At 34.7% G+C, this 18,801-nt stretch overlaps 1 protein-coding gene across 4 annotated transcripts in view; it reads right to left on the bottom strand.

Moving 5' to 3' along the window:
• Nucleotides 1–18,801, bottom strand: part of SPATA17 (spermatogenesis associated 17) — a 333,016-nt gene that overhangs the window by 304,072 nt on the left and 10,143 nt on the right. For 3 of the 4 annotated variants that reach the window (XM_067020824.1, XM_067020823.1, XM_067020829.1), the window contains exons 2-3: nucleotides 2,200–2,289; nucleotides 349–430 (exon numbers count right to left, since the gene is read on the bottom strand). In XM_067020824.1, coding sequence (XP_066876925.1) covers nucleotides 349–430; nucleotides 2,200–2,289 — 172 coding nt within the window. The remainder of the gene's footprint in view (nucleotides 1–348; nucleotides 431–2,199; nucleotides 2,290–18,801) is intronic. The other variant, XM_067020833.1, reaches the window with a different exon arrangement.

Genomic DNA, 18,801 nt, shown 5'->3' with positions numbered 1-18,801 from the left:
GTGGACCAAAGATGAACAAGCTACAGTGCTTACTCTGAAAGAGCTCACCGTCTAGAAAATAGAGACTCTTCAACAAATAACACATACAAATGCATATGCTGTGAACGGTACTTTAACAAAAATAAAATATCTAGTATAGTTTGGGTATAAAGAAATGAGTCATCAGTTCTCCATGGAAAAATCAGCAAAGGCTTCTGAGAAGAATTCTCGCTCTAAACATTAAACTCAATTTTGTTCTCCTGTAAATATTATCAATAACTTCAAAACTACATGTAAATGTGACTAAAGTGAATTAGTTACAACAAATTGAATAATTCAAGTGCTAACATATATAAATTTTATATTTACCTTCACAATTAGTTGATAATGTTGTCTGCCTAAGTAACCTCTCCATTGTTTCTGAATAATTGTTGCTACTCTGTGCAAGTACCTGGGTGAAAAATATGCTTATTAGTATGCTTTCATTGAAACAATGATATATCTTCAATTGTTGCTTAGAATATTTCTTTTCGCAATTCAAGAAATCAAATTCAAAGCCGAGTTTATGTGTACTTTTAAAGACAGTATGAAGGTTCCCCAAAAACCTAAAAATATGACCTAACTAAAAAAACTAAAAACTACTATATGATCCAGCAATCCATTCCTAGGTACATATATCCAAAGAAAACAAAAACATTAATTTGAAAAGATACATGTACCCCAATATTCAATGCAGAATTATTTATAATTACCAAGATATGGGAGCAGCCTATATGTCCGTCAACAGATGAATGGATAAAGAAGATATTTTTATATATACATATACACACACACATATGTATATATGTATGTATACACACACACACACACACACACACAAAATGGAATACTGCTCAGCTACAAAAAAGAATGAAATTTTGCCATTTTCAACGACATGAGGTATTATGCCTAGGGAAACTAGTCATACAGAGAAAGCCAAATACTATATGTTATCACTTATATGTGGAATCTAAAAAATAAAACAAACTAGTGAATATAACAAAAAAGAAACAGACGTGCAGATATAGAGAATGAACTAGTAGTTACCAGTGGGGTGACGGAAGAGGGAGGGAATAGATAGGGATAGGGTATTAAGAGATACTACTCTGTAAAAAATAAATAAGCTACAAGGATATATTGTACACCACAGGGAATATAGCCAATGTTTTGTAACTCTAAATGGAATATAATCTATAAAAATTTTGAATCGCTTTTAAATTAATATGAAACTAATATTGTAAATTACTTCAATAAAAATAAATAAGTCAAAAGAAAATTAAAAAGAAAGAAGAATGCAATGAAATATTGAAATATATTTTTTAAAAGACTATGTAAAACAGGCCATAGTGACATGTTAAGAAATAAGCCAGGCACTATTGATATGAATCGCTATATAAGTACTTTGAAATAATTTGTGAGGTCAAGAAACACTTCCCTTTTTCATACTTATATTACTCAGTCTATCTTAAAGTCATTTTAGTCTGCTGAATTAAAAAATATTCTCTGCTCCCATGTTCCTATTTGGTATAGTGGCCAAAAGAGAACCGTCATCTTCATGCTTTTATTTGCATGTCTGGCTCCTACTAGTAAATATAAGGAAGTATACAGTATAGCCCCTAGCTGACCATCTGAGTTAATTATGGATTAGTCATATTCTTCCAGGGCAATATTTTTCAGAATTGATGAGAAACTAAGGGAAATTTGAGCACTGAAGAAAAAGTGTAAACAGTTAAGACAGGGATCAACTGCAGTCTCTGTAATCAGAATGACATCATTTTGGTGTCATTTGTCTTTATTTACCAACATGTTGGAGAGGATTGGAATAGCTTCTTTTTGTTTTGTTTTGTTTTTCTTTCTTACCAGTCAATAAATTCATTGCTATAAAAATACAAGTCCAATCATTTGTCACATCCTATGGAACTTGAAGAAAATAATCTGATCAAGTATATTTATGACATTGAGAATTTTTAAAAGAGATATGGTCAACATCATTTAGTTTCTTTATATGTGAGAAAATATGACCAAAAAGAGTTATGTCTTTAAAGGACATCATATAATTTATTAACTTCATTACAAGTAAAATAAAAAATTGTTTGCAGTAAGAACCACATGAATAAATTACATTTTCTAAGGAGTATATTTTTATGATATATCTGAGGTTCCATGACAAAATCAATATACCTGATATATGCTCGAACTTGACATCCTCGAAACCAGCTCTGGATTTTAACTGCTGCATCATTCTCCTTTTTTCGAAATACATCCACAACGCTAAAAAGAAATTTTTTACAGCATTTCATTAGTGACTAATATAATTCTAAAGCAAATCAACCTGTTAAACTTAATTTTTAATTTCTTTGAAAATGATAATTATAATTCAAATGTCATTTTAAATAAAATTAAAATACTAAAGAAAGTATTCCAGAAATTATAAGCTATGTTTCAAAAATTAACCTTTCTCTAAGAGGCCATGTGCTTTCAACAGCTTTACTTTTTTTTACTTTTATAATCACCTATTTGCAACTAATTAATTCACCAGCGGTTTTTAGAAGGAAATTTAAAAAGCAATGTGCTATTTTGTCATTATTTTTAAAACATAATTATTTGAATTTACTGTTTAAATGCCACTACACATATTATGCAAAATTAAAATCCTTGCACATTTCACTTACTACATCAGTTAAATGAATTGCCTCGAAGTAAAATGAATCCGTCATTTTACCTATTCTAGATAGAGTTCTTAGAACATGTATTTCAGTTAAAGGAGGCAGGGGCCAGGGCCATAGGCCTTATAAAGAGATAAGAAATTCAGTCTTTAGATTTTACTGACTTATAGGAAAAAAAGGTTTAGTCAGGACAGATCTCCATCTTAATTTTTTCAGTCATTACAATTCTTCCTCTCCATCCCCATCAAAGTCATGTTGCTTAGGGCAATTACTGTAGACCACAGAGTAATTTCTCTCCTAGAAGGCTGGCTGGCACTTAGCACCTTACATTTGCTGAATGAATAAAGAATTGCTAGTCACTTATTTTTTACTTTTTAAAAAATTCTCCCAAGAATTGTGTTTTCTTAGGCTATTTTTTGTTTTCGTTGTATGTTAAATATATAGATTTCATTAAATTTATATAATTAGAACGCAAACAGAATGGGAAAATATTTCAAACAATACTATGAAGTTGGCTGAGAAAGCAAATAGGATTAGCAATTAAACTGTCAGTGACAAATAGTTAAAGAAGCAAATAGACAGATTATCTACTAGATAAGCAGGAAAGAGAGTTACCTAGAAAGCCTGACTGAAAAGAACCTACAAAAGCAGAGAGAGGAACAAAAATTATGCATCAAGTCAGTGACCCAGATGTGAAAAAGAGTAGTGGTGAGAAGTCGCACAGATCAGTAAGGTTGCATAAAGGGTAGCAGAAGTGAAGAACAAACTGTAAAAACTACACAAGAGAATAGTCACTCACTTTACCAGATAATGGAAGGCACCATAAGATTATCGTATGATGCAATAAAATTAGCTGGAAATAACTGTGTGAGGACACACTAGACAATTAGAAGAAAAGAAAGTTGCGTTATTGCTGTATGTTTGACCTTCAGGTACAAAATAATAGCAGAGACATGTATAAACTATATTCTTGGCTCAAATTATTAGAGTGCACGTGGGAGAGACAACAGCTTAAAGTCCTTTCCTCCATGGAGCCTTCCCTGAATCCCCAGAATCCATGAGGCCTTTCCATTATACACCCTCATAGCTCTTCATAACACTTAACACAATCATATGTAACTGTTTTATGAGGGTCTTTCCACTAAACTTTAAGATGCAAAAGGCAGCCATCTTGGGCTTCCCTGGTGGCGCAGTGGTTGAGAGTCCGCCTGCCTATGCAGGGGACACGGGTTCGTGCCCCGGTCCGGGAAGATCCCGCGTGCCGCGGAGTGGCTGGGCCTGTGAGCCATGCTGGGCCCGTGAGCCATGGCCGCTGGGCCTGCGCGTCCGGAGCCTGTGCTCCGCGCAACGGGTGAGGCCGCAACAGTGAGAGGCCCGCGTACCACAAAAAAAAAAAAAAAAGGCAGTCATCTTGTCTATTTTGTCCCACATGACTCTCTCAGTGGGTGCAGAGAGATAATGGATGTTACTCCTAACACTCAACCTTTGTCTTCCCAGAGCTGCTTCCTCTGAGAAGCATGCTTCCTCTGGGGGACAGCATGTCACCTGCCACATTTAATCTCTGTGAAGAAGGCCATTTGCAAGCTCCCTCACTACACCTTTCACTGCATGGACATCTCTCCCCATTTTAGGATGACAGAGTTGTTGAGAACCCAACAGGAACCCCCATGCTCTTAGTAACTTGAGTCCTGGGGTGATTATGGGTAATAGACAGGCAGATCTCTGAATGAACCTGCTGAAAGAAGTAGAGAAAAGAATCATAATATCTTAAACAAATTAATACTTTATGTGCTAGCACTGTTCCTAGCATTTACATACCACTGAGTTAACTCACATATAATCCTTTCACATCTCGATGAAATAAATAAATATGCCCATTTGACAGCAGAAGATACTGAGGCAGGGGGAACTGTAGCGATATGCACAAGGTCACACATTGGTGGGTGTCAGAGCGGAGATTTGATTCTAGGTAGTCTAGCTCTCAAGGCTGCATTCCTAACCATCACTTCCCTCGAAGGGGAAGAGGAAGGATGAGAACAGAAGGGAGAGAAGTAAAAGGGAAGAAAAAGCAAGGAAAAAAGGGCAAGAGGAAAAATGCACGTAAGCCATTTCCAAATATAATATTGAAATTGTGTGGCATAAAATAGCACCAATCTCCTAATGACAATAAATAAAGATGAAGATGTGGAAAAACATCAACATCTATAGCAAAAACCAAAAATTTCTCACTATACCGAGTACTGTGAGAATGCAGTACAATAGGCACTCGTGTATATGGCCGGAAGGAAACAATTTGGTCTTTGAACACATACAGAAAACTTTCATTTATAAGAGTTTCAAAAGTCACACGACTTCAGGAATGTTCATTAGAAGTGCATACACATACACATGGTAGTAAAACTATAATGGGAATGATAAAACACAAATTTCAGGACAGACGTGCAGTAAATTTCTAAGATCTGTCATGTCTTCATAAACGAGGAATGCCATAAACAGGAAAACCAAAGACTTTGTGCTGTTGTCACTATATTTGAGGGACAGAAAAGAAACTTTGAAAAAATTAAACAACCCAACTGAAAAGCAGCAGAACACAGGCAATTTACAGAAAAGAAAATTTACACTTCTAAAAGCCCTTGACCTGGGTTCTGGGTATATTTGCGCTTTTGAGATCTGTAGCAAACCATCTTGTGAGTGCCTATGTGTATTTCAGGAAAAATTACATTGAAACAAACAAGGTCCTTAAAATTTCAGAAAACAAGGCCCTTTAGTCAAGAAGCTGAAGTTAGGGATTGATGATACCTATGTTAAATTTTACTGTCAAATGTCATCACTGTTCCAAAAAAGGTAAGCACCTTTAGAAATTCGTTCTGAACAGTTAACTGATTGATGTTACTTCCACAAAATATGTGAATTTGCTGCTTCTGCAAGGCAATGTGAAAGAGAAAGTATTACCTTTATGTATTCAATACAAACATTTATTTATGGAATTTTGATACAATGTACATTGAAAAACATGTAAAATACTGAAGAAATTAACAAATGGAATTAAAGTATCTTTAATAAAAGATCTTTTATAAAATGTTGTTTTAAAAAGCACCAAAAGACACTCAAGATGAGTCAGGAATTTTTTAATGATGTATCATTATACTATTAAAATAACAGAAACAACCTAAATAAGCAAGAGATGGACTATAGTACTTCCATAAAATGGAACACTATTTTGTCCTTACAAAAAATTAAGTGGATCAATGTCATCACATGGACAAAACATGTTGTAATGGGACAAAAAAGGAAGATACAGTACAGTACAATATGATCGCATATTTATAAAAAACAATTTTAACTACATGAATATGTGAATGTAGGCACAGAAAAAGTCTTGCTTTGTACAAATAAGGTTATTAAAAGTGGTTGCCTTTAGGGAATACAATTTGAAAGGAGAAATTTACTTTATTAACTTCTGAATTTGGCAAATTATTTTATAAGAGCTGTGTAATACTTCATAATTAAATTTCTTTTTAATTTGTAATGAATAAACTAACAATCCCTTAGAAAAATAGAAACACATTTTCAAGTTTAAGGGAAATATTAGACTTATCTAGGCATTAAACCCTAAGGAATTTGACCATTTAATATAACATGAACTATGGCCAAACCTAGTCAAAATATTAGGATAGTGGCCAGCACTTTTGCTTTGCAGAAAGACCTTAGCTAAAATTCTAACTGTGCCACTTACTGGTTGGGTGACCTTAAGCAAGTCTTTTAATCCAAAATTCAGTTTCTTCTGTAAAATTTCAATAATAGTGTATCATGGGTATGTTTGTTGGCATATCACAAAGAAACTGGAAGACTGGTAAATAATATGTTTTCAATAAATGATAATGATAATTACTACATTATTACATAATGATGGGCATCTATGTAGATTGCAGGAAGAAAAAAATACTAGTCTGTCAATATCTTATTCATTAATTCAAAAATATTTATTATATGTAAACTATGTGTTAGGATGGCATTTATTTATTATTGAATAAATCTGACATGTAACATTTTGTTAAGCGTAAGGTATATAGCTTATTACATAGATACATTTACATATTATAATATGATTGACAATATAGTGATATTTATATTACATAATTATAATACAATATTATTGTCTGTATTTATTATATGAATTAGATCTGTATGGCTTATTTACTACTCATTACACATTTGTACCCTTAAACACCATCATTCCTAGCCATCCCCCTCCTCTGGTAACCTCCATTTGCTCTCTGTTTTTTATGGGTTTAATTTTTTTAGATTCCACATATAAATGATCTAATATAGCACTTGTCTTTCTGTCTGACTTACCTCGCTTAGCATAATGTGCTCAAGGTCCATCCATGTTGTCACAAATGGGAAGATATCTTCCTTTCTTACGGCCGAATAATATTCCATTGTGCATATGTACCACATCTTTTTTACCCATTCATCCATTTATGGGCATTTGGGTTGTTTCCAAATCTTGGCTATTATAAATAATGCTGCAATAAATGTGGACTGCACATATCTCGTCAAAATCCTGTAGTCATTTCTTTTCAGTATATACCCAGAAGTGGAATAGCTGGATCATACGGTAGATCTATTTTTAATTTTTTGAGGAATCTTCAAATTGTTTGCCATACTGGTTGGCCCAATTTACATTCCCACCAACAACATACAGAGGTTCTCTTTTCACTACACCCTTGACAGCAACTGTTGTCTCTTGTCTTCTTGATGACAGCTATTTTACCAGATGGGAGATGATATCTCAGGGTGGTTTTTGTTTGCATTTCCCTTATGATTAGTCATGTTGAGCATCTTTTTATTTGTCTGTTGGCTATCTCAATGTCTTCTTTAGAGAAATGACTATTTAGTTCTTCTGCCCATTTTTTAATTGGACTGTTTGCTTTTCTGTTATTGAGTTGACTGAGCTCTTTATATATTTTGGATATTAAGCCCCTATCTGATACGTGGTTTGCAAAATTTTTCCCCCATTCTTTAGGTTGTCCTTTCATTTTGTTGATTGTTTCTTTTGCTGAACAGAAGCTTTTGAGTTTGATGTAGTTGCATTTGTGAATTTTTTTTGTTGTTGCTTGTGCTTTGGGCATCATGCTCAAAAAATTATTGCCAAGAGCAACATTGGTGGGCTTTTTCCCTATGTTTCCTTCTAGTTTTATAGTATCAGGTCTTATATTTAACTCTTTAATCCATTTTAGGTTAATTTTTGTAAGTGTTGTGAGACAGGGGTCCAATTTCATTTTTCTACATGAATTTCTTCAGTTTTCCCATTTGTTGAGAGACTATCCTGTCCCTGTTGAGTATTCTTGGCTCCCTTGTTGAATACTAGATGACCATATATGCTGGGATTTAATTTTAGGCTTTCTATTCTGTTCCATTGGTCGATGTGTCTATTTCTGTGCCAGTATCATACTGTTTTTATTACTATGGTTTTGTAGTATAGTTTGAAATCCAGAGGTGTGATACCTCCAGCTTTGTTCTTTTGTCTCAGCATTGCTTTAGCTATTCAGGGTCTTTTGTGGGTCCCCATGAATTTTAGGATTGTTTCTTCTACTTCTGTAAAGAATGTCTTTGGTATTTTGGTGGGGATTGCATTGAATCTGTAGATGGTCTTGGGTAATATGGATATTTTAACAATATTAATTCTTCCAATCCATGAACACAGGATGCCTTTCCATTTTTTGTGTGTTCCTCATTTTCTTTTAACGAAGTTTTGTAGTTTTCATTGTACATATCTTTTACTTTCTTGATTAAATTTATTCCTAAATATTTTATTGGTTTTAATTCTATTGTGAATGGGATGGTTTACTTTCTTTTTTCTGATGTTTCATCATTAGTGCAAAGGAATCCAATTGGTTTCTCTCTGATTTCAAATCCTGCCACTTTACTGATATTGTTGATTACTCCAAGAGTTTTGGACTAATTCTTTGGGATTTTTCTATATATAGGATCATATCATCAGCAAATAATGGCAGTTTTACATCTTCCTTTCCAGTCTGGATGTCTTTTATTTCTTTGTCTTGCCTAATTACTCTAGCTAGAACTTCCAGTACTATACTGAGTAGGAGTGGTGAGATCATTTCCTTGATCCTGATCATAGAGGAAACACTTTCGGTTTCTCTACATTAAGAATAATGTTAGGGCTTCCCTGGTGGTGCAGTGGTTGAGAGTCCGCCTGCTGATGCAGGGCACATGGGTTCGTGCCCTGGTCTGGGAAGATCCCACATGCCGCGGAGTGGCTAGGCCCATGAGCTATGGCTGCTGAGTCTGCACATCCGGAGCCTGTGCTCTGCAATGGGAGAGGCCACAACAGTGAGAGGCCCGCATACCGAAAAAAAAAAAAAAAAAAAAATGAATAATATTAGCTGGGTTTGTCATATATGGCCTATATTATGTTGAGGTGTGTTCTTTCTATACCCAGTCTGTTAAGGGTTTTTATCATGAAAAGATGTTGTATTCTGTCAAATGCTTTTTCTGGATCTATTGAGATGATCATATGATTTTTATCTTTCATTTTATTGATGTGATGATATATTACATTTATTGACTTGCATATATTGAATAGCCCTTGCATCCCAGGGATAAATCCCACTTGGACATAGTGTCTAATCCTTTCAATGTGTTCTTGAATTCAGTTTACTAATATTTTGTTGAGAATTTTTCCATCTATATTCATGAGGGATATTGGTCTACAGTTTGCCTTTTTTCTTGTATCCTTATCTAGTCTTGGTATCAAAAAAACGCTGCCTTTGTAGAATGAGTTTGGAAGTGTTCCTCAACATTTTGGAAAAATTTCAGGAGGACTGGTGTTCATACTTCTTTAAATGTTAGGTAGAATTCTCAAGTGAAACCATCTGGTCCTGGAATTTTCTGTGTTAGAAGTTTTAAAATTACCAACTCAACCTCTTTACTTGTCATTGTCTGTTCAGATTTGCTATTTTTTTCTGATTTAATCTTAGCAAGTTGTTAGCTTCTAGAAATGTATCCATTTCTTCTACATTATATAATTTTTTGGCATAGAACTGTTCAAGAGTAGTCTCTTGATTCTATGTACTTCTGTAGCATCAGTTGTAATATCTCCTCTTTCATTTCTAATTTTATTTATTTGAGTCATCTTTTTGTCTTAGGCTAGCCAAAGGTTTTTCAATTTTGCTTATCTTTTCGAAGAACTAGCTCTTAGTTTTGTTGATCCTTTCTATGCTTTTGTGGTCTCTATTTCTTTTATTTCCATTCTGATCCTTGTTATTTCCTTCTTTCTGCTAACTTTGAGCTTAATTTGTTCTTCTTCTAGATCCTTGAGAAGTAAAGTTAGGTTGTTCGTTTGAGATGCAATTTCTTAATAAATATATTTATTGCTGTAAATTTTCCTCTCAGAACTGCTTTTGCTGCATCCTGCAATATTTGATATGTTTTATTTTCATTTTCATTTGTTGAGGCAACTTTTTATTTCCCTTTGATTTCTCTTTTGATCCAATGGTTGTCTAGAAATGTGTTGTTTTCACATATCTGTAGACCTTCTCACTTTTCCCTTATTGATTTCTAGCTTCATACGATTGTTGTCAGAGAAAATAGATGATATGATTTCAATCTTTTAAATTTGCTAAGATCTTTTTTTGTGGCCTATCATACGATCTGTTCTGGAGAATGTTCCATGTGTACTTGAGAAGAATGTGCACTCTACTGCTGTTGGATGGAATGTTCTGTATATATCTCATTAATTCATTCCTTATAAAGTGTTGTTCAATTCCAACGTTGCCTTGTTGATTTTCTGTCTGGACAATCTATCCATTACTAATAGTGGGGTATTTAATGCTCTTACATTTTTAGTGTTATTGTCTATTGTATTGCCTTTCTGAGTTTTCTTGTAGCTCACTGAATTCCTTCATAACACCTGTTTTATATTCTTTATTATTTAGATTGCAATATTCCATGTCTTTGGGTTCGACTGCTGGAAAATTGTCATTTTCTTTTTCTACTACCATATTACCACGACTGTTCATGGTGTCTGATGAAAAGTACCTCTGTTGCTGCTTTTTTTTGGCTGCATTTGAAGTAGCAAATGCCTTTCTTATTTGGTAAGGCTTAGTTTACTTTGATTCTAACAATTCAACCGATTGATAATTTGGAGGCTTCCTTTTGTTTTCCAGAAGGTGGCGCTACAAATACAGGTTTTGTGTTCCTCTTCCTGGAGCTGACTTGCCCCTAAGGTTGGGAGCACACACACAAAAATAAAGCAAAGCTAGTGGCAAAGCCTGGAGAGATGTGTACTTACTGCTTGGGACTTTGAGTGTGTCCACAGCTCGGTAGAAAGGTTCTTAATTGGGGTGGAGGTGAGGGGCGGGGGTGTCCCAGATGTCCATGGGCAGTCCTGTTGCCTCCTGGGGCAGACAGAAGATGACTTCCTTTAGTTCTTGTGGTCTGCCTACTTCCCTGTCCTTCATCTCCCTCAGTCACTGAGTGTCCTCAGAGAGAGCAACTGGTCCCTCAAGTTGCAACACGTGTGGCTGGGCAGACCCTCACTCACCGCCTTAATCCTCCACCTCCTCTTCCGGAAAGGTTGTGCCAGCTCACTGACAGGTTGACCTCTGCCTTCCCTGCCATCACTCTTCTGCTGCCACCAGATCCAACACCACCTCCCTTGTTCTGCTGCCTCCTCTGCAATCTAATCCATCCACTTTCGGGTGCACAAATGGATGGATATCCCAGGTGTCCTTGTATGCTGTGCAGAGGTGCTTTCTTTCTCTCTTTCTTTCTTCCTTTCTTTCTTCCTTTCTTTCTTTCTTCCTTTCTTTCTTTTTTTTTCTGGTTATGGATGTCTGATTAGTTTTAAATCAAAGTGGAGAGAAAAAAGGAACAATTTATGCTGCCATGATGTTACCATCACTTTTAGTATGCCATTTAAGCCAAAGATGTATATATGACATATTCTGTGCTCTCAAGCTTACAAACTATTGGGTGGGCCAAAAAGTGCCCTCAGTTTTTTAAGTAAAAATAAAAGACATTTTTAATTTTCACCAAGAACTTTACTGAACAACATATTCACCCTTTTGTTCCACTACCTTCTGCCATTTTTCAGGCAACTTCATAATTCCATCTTCCCAAAACTTTTTATCTTTTTGAGCAAAGAACTGTTCCAGGTGCCTTTTAGAGTCTTCCAGGGAATTGAAATTTTTTTCCAGTAAGAGAATTTTGTAAAGACCGAAATAAATGGAAATCCGAAGGTGCAATGTCTGGTGAATACGGCGGATGAGTCAGAACTTCCCAGCCAAGCTGTAACAGTTTTTGCCTGGTCATCAAAGAAATATGTGGTCTTACGTTATCCTAATGGAAGATTATGTGTTTTCTGTTGACTCATTCTGGAAGCTTTTTGTCAAGTGCCACTTTCAGTTGGTCTAATTGGGAGCAGTACTTGTTGGAATTAATCGTTTGGTTTTCTGGAAGGAGCTCATAATAGAGGACTCACTTCCAATCCCACCATATACACAACATCCCCATCTTTGGATGAAGACCAGCCTTTGGTGTGGTTGGTGGTGGTTCATTTTGCTTGCCCCACGATCTTTTCCATTCCACGGTATTGTGTCCACTTTTCATCACCCGTCACAAATTGTTTTAAAGACAGAACGTTTTCATTACACTTCAGTAAAGAATCACGTGCGGAAATATGGTCAAGAAGGTTTTTTCACTTAACTTATGTGGAACCCAAACATCAAAGCGATTCACATAACCAAGCTGGTGCAAAAGATTTTCAACGCTTGATTTGGATATTTTGAGTATGTTGGCTGTCTCCTGTGTGACCTAACATTGATTGTTCTCAATTATTGTTTCAATTTGATCATTATCAACTTCAACTGTTCTACCTGACTGTGGAGCATCGTCCAGAGAGAAATCTCTAGCACGAAACTTTGCAAACCACTTTTGACACATTCGATCAATCACAGCACCTTCTCCATACACTGCACAGATCTTTTTTTGCATTTCAGTTGCATTTTACCTCTCTTGAAATAATATACTGAAAATGTTGCATTTTTTCTTCCATCTTCAATTTTTAAATGGCTACACAAAAATTCACCAATTTTGATGTCTTTTTTTTAAATGCACGCTGATATGACAGCTGCACATACAATCTAACAGAATTGTTTCGAATGAAGTTAAACACAACTAAGTGCTACTACAGCCATCTTATGGAAAAAACGAAAGAACCTTTTGGCCCACCCAATAACAGAACTGAAAAATAATAGCAACAGTAAATAAAATTATGCAAAAAGTGAAATACCTTATGAGGAAAGTAAAATACCATGTCAGAAGGAAAGATCTGGAAAATTCAGAAGTAGAAATGTTTTTGTTTGTTTGTTTTTCTAGGAAATAATGAGTAGGGAAAAATGGGAGTCAAAGGAAGCATTTTGAGTAAGTTCTCAGAGGATGGACAACTCTCCTGATCTGTATATCTAAAACATCTTAACGTCTGTGCTGGGATATTCCTCAGGCACTTCAAATTCAACATATCTAAAATAACTCCTCTCATCCCTCCTCCACACACACCCATCCTCTATTCTTCTCTCTTAGAACAGCTCTTTTCTGCAAGCCATTTCTCATGAAAGACAATATGATTCACCCAACTATTCAAATCAAAAACTGCAAAACCGATTCTTTGCATTAGTTCATGTCTTCATATTTTTAAGATTAGTTACTTGCAAAAGCATTGTTTCCTAGACACTAGTCTTTTATTCCACTCTATCCTTCAAGCTATTGTTTGAATGGTCTTTCTAAAACATGAATCTAATCAAGTCCATTTTTTCCTAAAATCCTTTCATGGCAACACCACAAAACACCACAAGTCTTCTGAATGAAGTCTAAAGCCCTTGAGATTTCAAAGTCCTCCCAGCTCTGGCTCAGACTTAATCTCCCATGTCTTCTTTTACCACTTCAATCCTATGATACAGCCGTTCTACTCCTATAGTTCACAGAACAGGCCCTGTGCTCTCTTGCCCTCAAACTATCACAAAACTATGCCCTCTTCTTGAACTGACTTTTGCAACTTCCAGAGAGATGTATCTTTATATACCCTGAAATTTCTTCTATATACTAATTATAACATTTATCTTCTTGAGAGGCTCGCCTTTTATTCATATCTGTATCCCAACATGTACTAAAGTATCTGATACATAGGAGGAGCTAAACTAATGTTCCTGGAAGGATAGAAGAAAGAAAGGAAAGAAGAAGGAAGAAAGGGAGAAAAGAAGGAAGATATGATAAGTAATAGCTGAAGCCAAGGCAGAAGGCAAAGTTCTTAATGGTTCTCGGAATTTTGTGTATAATATTAAGGGATATTAGACTCCCTGAATATCATCATTGTGACACTGGCACCACACATCTCCAAAGTTTAACAGACTCTGGTTCAAAAAAATTTACAGTGAAAGGTGTTAAACAAGGGGGAAAAAAAAAAACAAGGCCCAAGTATGAGACAAGTATTTTGCAGTTCATTAGAAGTTAATGGAAAGGCATCAGGAAAGGGAGATCGTGATTAAACAGTGTCAAATGCCATGAAAAAGTCATGAAAACAAGGCCACTGTTTCAAGGGGTTACAGGGTTAGAAGGAATCTTTCATTTTTCTTTTAACATTTTATCCTAGCCAATAATAAGATACTCTAGTGCAGGATATAAAATGTCATTTAGGGCAAAAATAGAAAAGATAAAGCAATACAATGTCTAGTAGAGCAGGCAATTCAAAGAAGATAGAGTGTAAAGAAGATAAGGAAAGAAACATTTATTGAAAGAGGTTGATGTAAAGTCAAATTCATGATAATGGGATAAAACGGTTTCTCATGGTTATTTTACCCTTTTATCATTAACATTTAATATAACTACAGTAGATCTGTTTTTCAGTTTTAAATATACAGTTGACCCTTGAATAATGTGGGTGTTATGGGATTTTTACAGTCAAAAATCCATGTATAATTTTATAGTCAACCCCCCATAGCTGCAGTTCCACATCCACCGATTCAACCAACTGGGGATTGTGTAGCACTGCAGAATGTATTTGTTGAAAACAATCTGAGTATAAGTGGACTCAGCCAGTTCAAACCCATGTTGTTCAAGGGTCAACTATGCTCTATTTAAATTATTGAAAACATTCTTCTGTCCTTCACCAGGAGCAATCAACAACTGACTTATCTTTGCTAAGGAGGGAGAAAAAATATAGAGTATACAGATATGCCTACAACTTCTTTTTTATTAGTTTGAACTTACACTTTACTTATAATTGTCATAAGAAATACAGAAGATAAGCAATCAAGTTATCTGTCCTGAGTTTATGTTTTTTTAACTCTCCTGGTAATAATGCTAACATATAATACCTAGTCAAATGGAAGATTAAATAATTTCTTTTGGGAGTTATTAAAAATCTCTGGGTTTTTTTTAACAGTTATATAAATAAAAGCATACTATGACACTAATAAGAACCATACATTAAAGGGACATGCTTTAAAATAACTAGTAGTTAACTTATTTCTAAGTTTTAAGTTATGTGCTGACATTTGACATCTATAAACACGTTTATGTTGCCATTTTTTTAACTGCTTAAAAATGAAATTTACAGATACTTGAGTTGCCATTGGGATGCTGCATACTCATACAATATGTTATGAACTGCTAGACATTTTATGTTTAAAGTGAAAAATGTGGGTAACACTTTATTTTAATGGTATATTAATTAGTTCCAAATTACAATGAAAATCCTATAGCAGTGAATAAAACATGACATCTACATGAATTTGAAATAAATTTATTACGATCAGCATTAACACAATGAATACTAAGTGAATTAATAATGATGAAAGACCAAAAGTATTACCAGGAATGTAATAAAACATAGAGAGAAAGCTGGAAGTTTCCAGTCACTTCATCATCAGCTAGAAGTATTATAACTCTGGATAACACTATGTGCACATATGTAATTAGTGGCCAGAAAATAACTGACAATAAATAAAAATGAAAAAATATGTGGTTAAGTACTTTTCCAGTAATATACAAAAAATATGCATTTTACACATCAAAATTCTATGCTTAGTCTGACCTTAGCTACTAAATAAATACTAGATTAGAAACCCAATATGCTTTCCTTTTCATTATCATATAACTTGTAGCTATTTTAGAAATTAGGAATAAAATTCTCATAGTAGCTGTCCTGTGTTATAAGACATATTGATGTGTAAAATGATTACTTTTTTCCATATCATTTCACTATTAGGTCTTAAAGGATTTCAAGCTCCTTAAAGGCAGGAATTATGCTTATTTTCTACTTTAGGTTCTGATTATCACCCATGTTACTAATAAGAGGTCAATAACTACTTGATGATGAGAAATACAACATTTTAGAAGGTAGAAGCCATGCTTTGTTTTTTATTAATAGCTCTCGTTATTATTACTTCACAGTTCAATAAATCATGGGTTGCAAAAATATAAGCATTAGATCATAAAGTAGGAATTATCATAGTTTGTCATGTAGATTTATACTGTTAGTGTACTTTTAAAATATTTCATATTTGCTTTTCTTCATTTTCCTTCTCACTTCTCTTCACTTCATTTCCTGAACAAGTAAGTCCTAAAGAAATCAGCAGTGGGCAAGAAAAGCAAAGATCTGTGCTGGGGGGTGGGAGGATGGGGAGGACCCCATGGCTCAGCATGGGGTATAACAGCCTATGTGGGGTAAGGTGGGCATCCACTTTGTGGGGGGGGCAACCCCTGGGGTAGGTTGTCCCAGTCTGAGTAAGGAGAGTATTCCCATGGAGAGGCCTGGCTTTAGGGTGTTGAGGAAAGGTAAAGAAAAGGTACACATGGGAGGGCAGCCAGACAGGCAACCAGAGCCTAAGAGTGATGAAAAGAGTACCCAAGTTGGCTGGGAGGTGATAGTTCAGCACAGAGAGGAATACCCCACACAGGGTGGAAAGTGGTATACCTAAAAGAAAAAGCAGCTGTGGTGATAGGAGTTTGATTACATACAGAGGGATTGGTCAAATAAGTGAATATATTAAAAATAAAAGAAGGGAAAAAAATTAGAATGAACTCTGTAGTGCTGGATTTGAAATAGAGTTGTCAACATAAACTCATGGATTTCAACATCTACATGGACGGATGAATGGATAGACACATAGATAAAGTATAGATGTAAACTCTGTGCAAATGCATATATACACATATTTTCTAGCTCTGTCCACTTGAGAGGGCTTGAGAACAACAACACCCAATGGCATAGGCATCTACTAAAAGAAACAAAAGGTCTTTGAAGAAATGGATAACTCCAGGGCTGGGGCAGAAAAAGTAAAAGCTTAGTCTCAACTTTTTTGTGTCAGAAAGCAGGAGAGTATTACCATGATCAGGACACAGAAGGAAGCTTTTAGTGGCTTCCATTAGACAAACCTGGGACAATGCTAGCATGAAGATAAATAAGAGCAATGGATTTTAACCCATTGACTAAAATAGGAACGTATGAGTCCATAACGATATAAATAAGAAAATATTTAAATAAACTGAAAGTTAGAAGAGGGACAGCTTCAAACTACTTGCTTTTAAAAAACACCTGTTAGTTACAAAGGAGAAAAGAACATCATAGTGAAGAAGCCGAGCAGACATAACCTTAATGACATTATCCAAATGAACCCCACCAGTAATTGGACAAATCAAAAACATGCAGTACCTGGTAGATGTATTGAAAAGATCAGAACATTACTTCTGTGATATTTCTGCCATAGATACATATCTTGAAACTAACAGAGGAAAAATCAGGCAAACTTAAACTGAGGGAAATTCCACAAAATAACTGATCTGTGTTCTTCAAAGGGGTCAAGGTCATGAAAATTGAAAAAAATTTGAGAAAATGCTCTATATTAAAAATAACTAAAGAGACAAAACAAAAACAACATTTTTTGCTATAAATAACATTATTGGGACAATTGGCAAAGGTTGGAGTCTGAAGATTAGATGGTGGAAATGTACAAATATTAATTTCTTGATTTTGATGGTTGAATTGTGGTTATGTAGAAAATGTTCTCATATGGAAAAAGAATTTGAAAGGCATCAGATTGCAACCCATCCCCATTTGGTTTTTGAAAGAAGTCTCTCTGTACTGTATTGCAACTTTTATGAAAATTTGAGATTGCATACACACACACACACACACACACACACACACACACACACACACACACACGAAAGAATGGCATCTCAATATTGTTTTAAATTCTTCAAACACTTTTCATAGCTTAAAATATATTATTTAAAGTAGACTTAAGAGTAAGGGAAATTATCATGCACAAAGAAAACCATCTTCCAATGATTAAAATGTTAATTTATCATATCTGTTAAACAGATATGATCATTTTAAAGGCATATGCACCTAATAATAAAGCTTCAAAATACATGAAGCAAAACCTGACAAAACTAAAAGGAGAAATAGACAAGTCCACAATTATAGTTAGGAATTGCAACGTCTCCCCGAATAATTGATAGGACAACTGTACAGGAAATCCATAACAATATAGAAAATGTGAATATTTATCAACCAACATGATCAAATTGATATTTATAGAACACTCTACCCAATAATATATATTTGGTATGTCTTCAAATTAATTGATCTTTTATTTGCAATATTTTAGTCTGATGTTTAGTCCACCTAGTGAATTATTTCTTTCAGATGCTGTGTTTTTTTTAATCTCTGAAAGTTTCATTTGCTTCTTCTTTATATTCCAGTTAACTTCTCATTATGCTCATATTTTCCTTTAAGTCTTTAAATTCTGAATCGCTATTTAAAAATCCTTGTCTGATAATTTTATTATCTTTGTATTTCTGGTCTGTTTCTATTAACTGATTTTTCTCCTCCTTGTTATAGGTCTTAGTTTGCTACATTTTTGTCCTACTAATAATTTATGAATAGATGCTGGATACTATGAAGGTTATGCTGTTGAGAATTTGGATTTTGTTCAGAAGTTACCTCCAGGAATAAAGAGGGGTAATTGTCTGGATAATGTAATTTGTTTCCTTTCTTTCAGAGATCCTAATCCTACACTGTCTGTTG

The sequence above is a fragment of the Kogia breviceps genome, chromosome 1 (genome assembly GCF_026419965.1).
Source record: "Kogia breviceps isolate mKogBre1 chromosome 1, mKogBre1 haplotype 1, whole genome shotgun sequence".
NCBI classification, from domain to species: Eukaryota; Metazoa; Chordata; class Mammalia; order Artiodactyla; family Physeteridae; genus Kogia; species Kogia breviceps.
This window is presented reverse-complemented; position numbering and strand designations above follow the sequence as displayed.